This window comes from Hylobates moloch, unplaced genomic scaffold, assembly GCF_009828535.3.
Source record: "Hylobates moloch isolate HMO894 unplaced genomic scaffold, HMol_V3 SCAFFOLD_4, whole genome shotgun sequence".
Classification (NCBI taxonomy): Eukaryota; Metazoa; Chordata; class Mammalia; order Primates; family Hylobatidae; genus Hylobates; species Hylobates moloch.
In genome coordinates this window covers 103512061-103524131 of record NW_026652279.1, presented here as the reverse complement: position 1 = coordinate 103524131, position 12071 = coordinate 103512061, and the positions used below count along the sequence as shown (strand labels likewise).

At 36.9% G+C, this 12071-nt stretch overlaps 1 protein-coding gene across 1 annotated transcript in view; it reads left to right on the top strand.

Moving 5' to 3' along the window:
- The window catches only part of VWA8 (von Willebrand factor A domain containing 8), a 427846-nt gene that overhangs the window by 124885 nt on the left and 290890 nt on the right, over window positions 1-12071 (top strand). Inside the window, exons 13-14 of the mRNA XM_032150771.2 lie at window positions 5144-5304; window positions 8039-8152. Coding sequence (XP_032006662.1) covers window positions 5144-5304; window positions 8039-8152 — 275 coding nt within the window. The remainder of the gene's footprint in view (window positions 1-5143; window positions 5305-8038; window positions 8153-12071) is intronic.

Sequence of the window (12071 nt, the reverse complement as noted above, 5' to 3'; positions counted from 1 at the left end):
TGTACTACAAGTCTACAGTAACCAAAACAGCATGGTACTGGTACCAAAACAGAGATATAGATCAATGGAACAGAACAGAGCCCTCAGAAATAATACACACAACCACTTAGTACAGTTATTTTATTGAGCTATTGACTGTATCTGGATTTCTCAAGGGAATTCTCAAAAAAATTAGCTTAGATCATTTAAAGGTACTAAAAACATTTAAGGCATATAGTTGCTTTAAGGTTCAAATTTATATTCTCTGATCCATTTCTTGAGTTATGCTTCTCATTTTAACAGGATGTTTTTATTTTCAGTGGAGTTTCTCAGTTACAAATCAAAAGAACATAATTCCAATTGACATGGAATCGTAAGAGATACATGGATATTTTCCAGGGATCTGAATGAAAGTGAGGTGTTCAAAGTTAGACAATGGTAGACCTAAAGGAATTAAATTTCATGTTCTGTTATTTTAAAAATGTTAAGGAAATGCAGAAAGAGGAAGTGGAGCAGGCTCTATGATATCATTAATGCTATTTTTATTCTCTTAAGTTCAGGAGTTTCAGGATAAGAAAAATATATGCAAAAATGAGGATGTTGATTTTTCTTGATTTTTATTAGGGTGTTTCCCAAATGTCCGTATGGAATAAGCACACTTTTAAAAAGAAATTTGCATTTCTACTTACTATAGCAATGTGCATGTAGATGGGAAGAATGAGGAAATGATATATATTTTTCACAACTCCATGATGCAGTGTCTGTTAAAGATATTAAAACAATAATTTCATGGTACTGCAAACCAAAATATTCTATAGACAGAAACCCTTGAAAATGATGTTACTTTGGTTTAAACATTAGCTTATTTCCTGAAATTAGTTCATATCACTTCCCCATTCAGCCTATGCTGAAAAAGTTTTATTAGATTTGATTAGATTCAGTTGTTCTGTGAAAGTTTAGTTTTACTTTGGTGTCCTTGCACTTTCACACAATTGAAAATAGCTTCTGATAATAACTAATATTGGGGAAAGTAGGGCCAACTATCTCTTTAAGGAAAAGCTGAAATGTTTGTCTTTCAATAGAAGTTCTTAATTATGAAAACCAATAGCTTATATTAAAGGGAGTGCTTTTCTTTCTTTTAGGAAGGTTTTTATTTTGATGCAAAGGTTTATTAGAAATTGGCAGTGGCTCATGCCTGTAATCTTGCCACTTTGGAAGGCTGAAGTGTGAGGATTGCTGGGGGCCCGGAGTTCAAGACCAGCCTGGACAACAGAGTGAGAACTTGTCTCTACAAAATATTTTTTAAAAATCTCTGTCTAGGCTGGGCGCGGTGGCTCACGCTTGTAATCCCAGCACTTTGGGAGGCCGAGGCGGGCGGATCACGAGGTCAGGAGATCGAGACCATGGTGAAACCCCGTCTCTACTAAAAATACAAAAAATTAGCCGGGCGCAGTGGCGGGCGCCTGTAGTCCCAGCTACTCGGAGAGGCTGAGGCAGGAGAATGGCGTGAACCCGGGAGGCGGAACTTGCAGTGAGCCGAGATTGCGCCACTGCACTCTAGCCTGGGCGACAGAGCGAGACTCCGTCTCAAAAAAAAAAAAAAATCTCTGTCTATCTATCTGTCTGTCTATCTATCTATCTGTCTGTCTGTCTATCTATCTATCAATCATCTATCTGTCTATCTGCACGTGTGTGTTTATTAAAAATGAAGAATGGCTCTTTCTAATATGGTATACAGAGTTTAGGTGATAAAATTTAACTGAGCTAGTCTTCTAAGAAATATCAAGTATTTCCCATGTTCTATCCCTCCGAAGATTGAAAAGAGGAAGAACATTTCTGGTCTATAGCTTTGGTTGGCATTTATAGCACTGAGCTATATTGATCTGCTGCTGCATATTGTGTAGCAAAAAATAATCATTCATTTTACTTTAGCAAATGTAAGGTAGTCTCCAACTACTAGGTTGTAAAAGAAGAGCCCTATGTACTAGTTGTCCTTCTCATCATCTCTATTAGTATAAATGTTTACTTACTTGAATAAGGTAAGTACTGTACACATCCTGTGAATTAATAAGATATAAAAATCTTGGGAATCATGACCAAATGAAATAGTGCTTTTTTATGTCATGCACAGAATGGTGATTCAGATATGTTGGTATGAGAATGAGGAATTCTTTCTATTGAAATTAAAAAAAAAAAAAATGTTACCAGTTTTTGGCTTCAGCTTTTTAGGAGTCTGAGCCTCTTAGGTCTGCTAGTCACGACATTCCTCATCTTTTCCTGGGCCCAAACAAAAGACTCCTGACCTTAATTGGGCCAGGATATCAGCTATTTTCAGTCTGAAGCTGTGATTTTCAAAATTAACATCCATCAGTTTCTTTGAAAGTATGATATTAGTTGAATGCCTTCATCCTGCCATCTCCTCTCTGAATTCCAATAGGAATGTTTAAAATAGACAAAGCCTACTCTTTTTTTCTTTTTTTTAACTTTACTTTTAATTTATATTATTTTGTTGTGCACTTTGTATATCTTTTTGCAGTCTCACATCATATTAGAACAAGGAAGGGTATAGATAAGTGAATTTTAATTTAATATCTTTTAAAGCAGTGTTTCCCACCTGGGAGGCATATCAGAATTATCTATGTAATGTTTAATAAAAAACAGATGGTAGGCCCTATGTTGGCCCTGATGAATCAGAATCTTCAGGGTAGTGGAGCTTAAGTTTATATATGTTTCAAAAGTTCCCCAGCTGTTTCTGATAATTTATCTTTAATTTTGAACCACTACGCTAAACTGTGTTTTCTGTTTGTTTACTTTTTCAAGGTAATGTGTGATGTAACTCTATGGCAAATATTTTTCTGGAATAATTCATACCAATAGTTTTCTTTAAATTTATCTGTTTTTATATTTACTTAAAAAATTCTGTGTGTTTGTATATATTTGTATACATACATATATAGACACATATGTATTTATATGCACATGTATATGCATATATAATATTTGATTTTTTTCATAGTTTGACTATAAAAATGACCCACAGACACTTATTTTGATTTTGTCCTATTCTTGAGAGCGATCCCTTTGGTGTTCTGTAGCATAAGCATGAGTGGGAATGAATCTTTTGCTTGGGCCCAGGAAAAATGAGGAATGTCGTGACTGTCTCAGTAAACATGGATGATGGTGATCAATTTAGTCTTGGTTGTTGTAACTGTCATTGGCATCAAGAGAGTGATATTGCTCATATAGTTTGCATAGAATTTAGAATTCATAATTGAAGAATTAAATAAAGTTATTTAAAAAGAACAAATTTTGAACAATGTGTCAAAACCAGCCTTTTAAGTTTATGGGAACTTGCTGAGTTTGAATGTTACTGTTTTTCAAAGGTCTTTATGATTCAAAATAAGCCTATTCATACTTCCTAAGTTGGTACTTTCTTTTTTTAAAATTTCCAACTTTTATTTTGAGTTCAGAGGTACATGTGCAGGTTTGTTACATAGGTAAACGTGTGCCATGGTGGTTTGCCTCACAGATCATCCCATCACCCAGGTATTAAGCCCACCATCCATTAGCTGTTCTTCCTGATGCTATCCCTCCTCCCTCCTCTCACCCTCTGACAGGCCCCAGTGTGTGTTGTTCCCCACCATGTGTGCATGTGTTCTCATCATTCAACTTCTGCTTATAAGTGAGAACACGTGGTATTTGGTTTTCTGTTCCTGGGTTAGTTTGCTAAGAATAACGGCCTCTAGCTGCATCCATGTCCCTGCAAAGGACATGATCTAGTTCCTTTTTATGACTGCATAGTATTCCATGGTGTATATGTACCACATTTTCTTTATCCAGTCTGTCATTGATGGGCATTTAGGTTGATTCCATGTCTTTGCTCTTGTGAATAGTGCTGCAATGAACATACGCATGCATATATCTTTATAATAGAATGATTTATATCCCTTTGGGTATATACTCAGTAATGGGATTGCTGGGTTGAATGGTATTTCTGCCTCTAGTTCTTTGAGGAATTGCCACACTGTCTTCCACAATGGTTGAACTAATGTACACTCCTACCAACAGTGTAAAAATACTCCTGTTTCTACAGAACCTTGCCAGCATCTGGTTTTTTTGAATTTTTAATAATAGCCATTTAGTCAGTACTTTCTTTATAGTGAGAAGATTGAAACAATTAAGACTTAAATTTTAATCTTGGTTTCAATACAGATTTGTTGCCATTATGAATATAAAGCAAATTCATTAGTTTTCTATCTGCTGAAAGTTGGGAGTGTGTAGCCAAGAATTTACAGAAGACTTTAAATATTTAGATAAAAATGACTGTAAATGTGTTTAACTTTTGTTTGCTATAAGTCGCACAAAATGTATCTGAAGGTGATAGAAAAGAAACTATCCACATTAGCACATGTAAGAAAAAATTGTTCATATTATATAGCTCCAGTTTTTTACAGTAGATAAACTTTTATATGCCACAACTATTAATAGTTTGCTTAAGTCTGTTACACTATTTTATTGTTAGCACATTGTGTGTGTGCTTTTAAAAATTGCTTGTAAGTTCTATGCTATTGTTTCCCAATTCCTGTACCTCATCTGATGAGTGTCCTCTTCAATTTCCTCCATTATCAAGCTTCTTTAAGTAAAATGAGTCATTGTAATGGTCCTAGCATAGCTTTTCAGGAAAACTCATCAACTGCTAGAAAATGCACATTATTGATAAACATCTCTGCATGTTGATTTTGCATGATCTCTCATTTTAAAATTGAGTCAACACATGGATGGTTAGGTCACCATAAGAGTTGGCATACGAAAACACAGGAATAGAGCTGATTGAGTTAAATTCTGTTATTCAGGTGGAAATTACTGCCATTATGTAAACAAACATTTTAAAAGCAGAAGAAAATGCTAAATATAAAGAAGGGAAAAAAAACCTCTCACTCTTACTATATTATGTAATGAGTAATGGAAAAAAATCTTAAAATGACAAAAAAAAAAAGCTTTCTGAAGAGCTTTCTTTTTGGGGATTGGAGAATATGACTTCTCTGTTATTATATGGAATGTTAAGTTCAGATGGAGGTGACTCTATAAAGCCATGTAAGCTACCTTGCATGTCTTAAAAATTAATTTGTCATGTTCTTTGGTGGGTGGTGGGGATTTGTTTTAGGATATGACAGCACGTGATCTGCTACAGCAGAGATACACCCTTCCAAATGGAGACACTGCCTGGCGGTCCTCACCCCTTGTGAATGCTGCTCTGGAAGGCAAGCTGGTCCTGCTGGATGGCATTCACCGGGTGAATGCGGGCACGCTTGCTGTATTGCAAAGGTAGGTATGAGTCACAAAAATCACACACACACACACACCCCACTCTGACTTAAGCAGTAAAGATGGAACTGTCTCATTCTTTTTCTTTTTTTTAAACTGGGTTATGTAGATCCTGAAAAATCATGATTCTATACCAAGTAGAATGGCACTTTTTTATTGTTATAAACACAATGCAGTAAAACTCCAAATAATGAACATTTTGGGAAAAGCCATTCCCGTAGCAAAATTCCGTGTGTAGGCGCTCCAAAAAGAAAGTGCTTCAGTAGTTAAGTTTGAAAAAGTTTATATATACAGGTCTATATATGCAGCATGTCACATTGCTGAAGTTTCTATAATTTGTCAGAGTCACAGCTTCAGTATTTATATACTCCTTACGAATCATCGATCTTAATTATTGTTTGGTTTTGTTGGAGTCTTTTTTTTGACAGAGAGAGAAAAGTAGTTTTGTTTGTAAAATATATAATAGCTTAAAATTATATTTTATATAGACTAAAAAAGCTCACTTTGTTAGTTGTAAACTTGAACATTTCTATAACTATTGTTTTCTTATTTTGGTTTAGTTGGGAAAAATTTCCACACATTCCTAAAACTTCTCTAGAATTTAGTGTTAAGAGAAGGCTCTTCATGTGTAACTTTTGTAGAAAATATTCCCATCCTGTATCATTTTAGGAGATTAATGATACTGATATTTTTTATTTATTTTGGTTCTCTAACTTGCAGACATTTGATTTTTAACTTTAACTCATTAGGAAAGGTTAAATAAGTAGAATAAGCCATTATCCAACTAACCACTTAGAGTTTTTTTTTTCTTGACGTGATGCAGATACTGAATGTAATTAAAAATTCTAAATACATTATGTTAATCCTGATTAGATTTTAGAACATTTAAAAATAGTCACAAACTTTCAGTGATTTACCATAAACGTTCCATAGATTTACAATATTTTTTTTCTCCCAGACAACTGCAGACATGGTAATAGTCCCGTTTTATTAGCTATCTCTTGCATGTTTGCAAGTAGTAATAATAGAAGCAGCTACTACCATTAATTGAGTACCTACTCTGTGCATTGTGCTAAGCCAGTGCTTCTCAGGTTCTCAACCTTGGAATCACCTTGCAGGATGGCAATAAAAAATACTGATGCCGGCCAGGTGCGGTGGCTCACGCCTATCATCCCAGCGCTTTGGGAGGCCGAGGTGGGCAAATCACGAGGTCAAGAGATTGAGATCATCCTGGCCAAGATGGTGAAACCTTTTCTCTACTAAAAATACAAAAATTGGCTGGGTGTAGTGGCTTGTGCCTGTAGTCCCAGCTACTCAGGAGGCTTGAGGCAGGAGAACTGCTTGAACCTGGGAGGTGGAGGTTGCAGTGAGCCGAAATGGCGCCACTGCCCTCCAGCCTGGTGACAGAGCGAGACTCCGTCCAAAAAAAAAAAAAAAAAAAAAAAAAAGTGCTGATGTGGGCCGGGTGCAGTAGTTCACACCTGTAGTCCCAGCACTTTGGGAGGCCGAGGTGGGCGGATCACCTGAGGTCAGAAGTTTGAGACCAGCCTGGTCAACATGGTGAAACCCCGTCTCTATTAAAAGTACAAAAATTATCTGGGCATGGAGGCATGCACCTGTAATCCTAGCTACTCAGGAGGCTAAGGCAGGAGAATAGCTCGAACCCAGGAGGCGGAGGTTGCAGTGAGCCTAGATCGCGCCACTGCACTCCAGCCTGGGTGACAAGAGGGAGACTCTGCCTCAAAAAAAAAGAAAAAAACTCATGTCTGGGCTTCACCGTCAGAATTTTCTGATGTAATTGGTCTAGGCCAAGGTCTGAACATTGGCATTTTTAAACACTTCCCAGAAGGTTCTAATGTACAGTCAAGACTGAGAACAGCTATATTAAGCATCCATTTTACATTAACTGTTTAGTTTTCACATTAATATTGTAGAGTTGTGACTGTTGCCTTAACGTTATGAAAGACGAGAGTTTAGAGAGATAGAGTCGTTCTCCATCTCCCCACTCATTCAGCTAGTAAGGTGCACAGCTGGAGTTGAACCCGGGTCTGATTGGTTCCGCCGGCCACGCTCCTACCCCCCTGCATTATACAGCATCCACTCCCTTCAGTGCTTATAGAATGGAGGCTATGTAGGCTAACTCTATTGTGGGCATTAGGAAACTTAGGGGTTGGTGTGAGGTATAAAACAGTGCTTTTCAGCCATTGCAACATGTGGAAGACTATGCTATGTGTGATGTGGATGGTTAGGTCACCATCAGAGTTGCCATATGTAAAGCAATGTAGTTATTTCATTATAAAGATTTTTGTATTTTTAAATCTTGTAATTCCAAAGATAGAAATATTTTTATGCCAACCCTTACAGAGTTACTTTAGACTGAAGACAGTAAGTGCCACCTGCCTTGTTTATTAATATGTACCTTGTGGTTATCTTGAGATACTCATTCAGCTGTTTCTTTTGCTCTCCCTCCTCCTCCTCCTCCTTTCTTTCTCCTCATCCCCCTCTTTCATATCCCTATCAAGTATTTATGACCACTGCCCTCCAGTGCAGAAACCAACAGTTTTGCCAAGTATAACAGCACTAGCCAATTTGAAATTTTGAAAGGTCCATCTAACAAAATTATTAGACTCAGTTGCCAGCAATAATAGACTGTTGGCTGACTGATTCTGCCTCTAAAAACTTCATTGTTCAAAACAGATTAATTTATTTTCGGGCTTTTTTCTTATCTTGTTAGGTTAATCCATGATCGAGAGCTAAGCCTCTATGATGGTTCTAGGCTGCTGAGAGAAGACAGGTATATGCGTTTAAAAGAGGAGCTGCAACTGTCTGATGAACAGCTACAGAAGAGGTAATTTCGGGTCCATTACTCCCATTGCTAATTTATTGTTAAGTTAAAAATAATACTTTTTATGATTTTTCTAAACCTAGAATAATGCCAAGATAACTTTGAACAATTTAATAATTTGGTGTCCTGGATATGCCACTACTTTGGCATTTCTTAAAACTTGAGGTTGCTCTCCAAGGTGTGCTCTGTACTCTCAGCCTCACTTTTGTTTTTTTTTTTAACCTAATCGACTGTTTTATTTGCTTTTTTGTTGTTAATATGACAGTGATTTTTTATTTTTTTTTTTGAGACAGAGTCTCGCTGTGTTGCCCAGGCTGGAGTGCAGTGGCACAATCTCGGCTCACTGCAAGCTCCGCCTCCTGGGTCCATGCCATTCTCCTGCCTCAGCCTCCCGAGTAGCCAGGAACACAGGCACCTGCCACCACACCCGGCTAATTTTTTGCATTTTTTAGTAGAGACGGGGTTTCACCGTGTTAGCCAGGATGGTCTCGATCTCCTGACCTCGTGATCTGCCCGCCTTGGCCTCCCAAGGGATTACAGGCGTGAGCCACTGCGCCTGGCCGACAGTGATTTTTTTTTTAAATTTTTTATTTTAATAGTTTTTGGGGCACAGATGGTTTGTGTTTACATGGATAAGTTCTTTAGTGGTGATTTCTGAGATTTTGGTATAGCTGTCACTTTAGCCGTGTACCCGATATGTAGTCTTTTATCCCTCACCACCCCCCCGCCGCCCCACCGCCAAGCTTCCCTGTCCCTGAGTTCCAAAAGTCCATTATATCATTCTTATGCCTTTGTGTCCTCATAACTTAGCTCCCACTTGTAAGTGATGACATGAGATATTTGGTTTTCCATTCCTGAGTTACTTCACTTAGAATAATGGCCTCCAGCTCCATCCAAGTTGCTGCAAAAGATATTACTTCATTCCTTTTTATGGCTGAGTAGTATTCCATGGTGTGTGTGTGTGTGTGTGTGTGTGTGTGTGTGTGTGTGTGTGTGTATCACATTTCCTTTATCCACTCGTTGGTTGATAGGCACTTAGGTTGGTTCCATATCTTTGCAGTTGCGAATTCTGTTGCTATAAACATGAATGTGCATGTATCTTTTTCACATAATGACATCTTTTTTTGGGGGTAGATACCCAGTAGTGGGATTGCTGGATCAAACAGTAGTTCTACTTTTAGTTCTTTAAGGATTCTCCATACTGTTTTCCATAGTGGTTGTACTAATTTACGTTCCCACCAGCAGTGTAAAAGTGTTACCTTTTCACCACATGCATGCCAACATGTATTATTTTTTGACTTTTTAATTATGGCCATTTTTGCAGGAGTAAGGTGGTATCTCATTGTGGTTTTTCTTTTCAGCCTTACTTTTAAATAAGCATTTAAATGTTTTATAAGAACATTGGTTTTCAGAAGGTAATCTTTCCTCTGTTGCCCTATCAATTCAGTTTTGATCTCGTATTTTGTATTCTCTCAACAAAACTAAAGCTGGGCCCACAATTAACTGGGTTCATCCTCTAAGGAGGTCATCAGTATTGTTGGAGTATGCCATCTGATATTGGATTACCCATTGTAGCTTATTTAAACATTTCTTGTGGAGATGTAACAACCGCATGCAATGGTGAGACTTGACTGGATCCTGGAGGAGGAAACAAAATAAAAACAGCTATTAAAAAAATTAGAAAAGTTTAAATATGGACTATGTTATATGATATTATTGAATTATTAATTTCCTTAAGTATGATAATGATATTGTGGTTATGAAGGAGAATATTCCTATTCTTAGGAGATGCATGTTGAGATACTTAAGGGATAAAGTAAAAAAAAAAGTCTACAACTTCCAAATATTTCAGAAAAAAAGACATGTATGTGTGTGTGTACAAACAGACATTTTCTCTCTCTGTCTCAGAGTGAGAACACAAATGTGGTAAAATCTTAACAGCAATATCTAGGTGAATGATATGTGGATATTTGTAGTCTATTTTTGACATTTTCTGTGAGTTAAAAAAATTTCAAAATAAAAAGTTTGAAGGAAAATACTTCTTTCAGCTGCATACTATATAGAATGAAGTTTGACAAATATGTTATTTTCTATCTTGCTACATTTCCATGGGTATTTTAACAGAATTAGAGATAGGCATACAGAGGAACTCCTCATCACTTAATCTGTCTCTGTTTAATTGAAGCTGTCTCACCACTGAAAGGGTTTACTGCCCTATTTAAAACATTTAAATCTCGTAAAAGATAATTAAGTGTATTTATTATTGTTTATATTTTAAGAAGAAATTTGTTAAAAAATTTCTTGGAATTTTTTCCAAGAGGGGAAATGCTAAATTCCTTCCTATCTCCGTACAAGTCACTAAAAATTCACTTGATTACACAGCTGCTTTTACTTCCGAGGTATACATTATCAAACTCTTTTAGACTGGTAAATGGTTGGTTGAGTGTTTAGGGAGGCAAGTTAGAGATCCTTCGCATATCGTAACTTCGGTTTATAGCAGTCGGCTTTGGCACATTATTTGCATGTGAATCACGGGTCATGGAACAGTTTATATTTTCAGAGGGATGACTCAAAGCAATTTTGGAATAGCTCACAGCATGCCTGCCTGGCAGTTTCTCTTAGGACATCAGAAGCATTCTACTTGTCTCCAAATGTCCAGGAAATGACAACCCTTTTCTATGAAAAGTACCCAAGTTCTCTAATGGTCACAGGCAGTTTTACAAATGAAAATACTTTCAGGAATTTGGCTCAGAGTGGTTAATAGGACTTTCTTCTCAAAGTTTTCCACCTTCGTCACTATGGATTTATGTCTCCCTCATAAATACAAACTAGGCTCAGCTCTATTTCCAGAGGTCACTGGGAGAAAGTGGAGAGAGATCATAGCAATGCTTTCTTTCCTTCAGTTACTTTTTAAAAATTTTCATTTGAATTTTTACCACTGTTAAACATGCATGAAACTTGAGCCAGATAGTTTTTCAAAGTATTTTGTGAAAAATACCATTCCCTGTCATAGATTGATCGGTTGACAGTCTCCCATTTCCCACATCTTACTCCCCAGAGGGTACTACTTTCAAACGTTAGGTCTTTCTTTTGGTATTTACTTCTATGTCACTAAACAGTATACTTTCATTGATATCTGATTTATTTTTAGTGTTAGGAATAATCTGTTGATTTCTACATGGAAAATTAATGTTTAGCTCTTTCACCACCTCTTGTCTCATCACACATGCACACTTCTATCCCTTATTCTTCCTAAAGAGTTATATAATAATTTTGTTTAGAACTTTATTCAATGCTTACATTATTACGATAACCAAAGAGATGTACCCACTTAAGCAGTTTACTATACAACACTCATTTTCCTTTCCCGCATACATCTTGTTTTTTCCTCAAGTTAATAATTACTTACATATGAAGAGAGACAGATATGTAAATAAGTAATTACAATGTAATATTAAATGTTAGAATAAAGGTCTGTATAATACTGTATGGGAGCATTGAGGAGAAAGTGACTGTTTCTATGTATATATTGTCTTATTTTTAATCCCAAACACTTCCCTTATTGTCTAAATCTCCCCTCAGCACATTCAGGCACACCTGATATTTATCGATTCCATCTTCTATCAATTTCTTTTTTTCTTTTTTGTCTTTTTTTGAGATAGGGTCTTGTTCTGACAACCAGACTGGAGTGCAGTGGCACAATCTCGGCTCACTGCAGCCTTGAACTCCTGAGCTCAAACCATCCTCCCGCCTTAGCCTCCCAAGTAGCTGGGACTACAGTTGCGCATCGCCACACCCGTTTTGTTTTGTTTTTCCCATTTTTTTTTTTTGGAGCAGTCTCACTGTGTTGCTGAGGCATGTCTTAAACTGCTAGCCTCAAGGGATCCTCCTGCCTTGGCCTCCCAGAGTGCTGGCAATATAG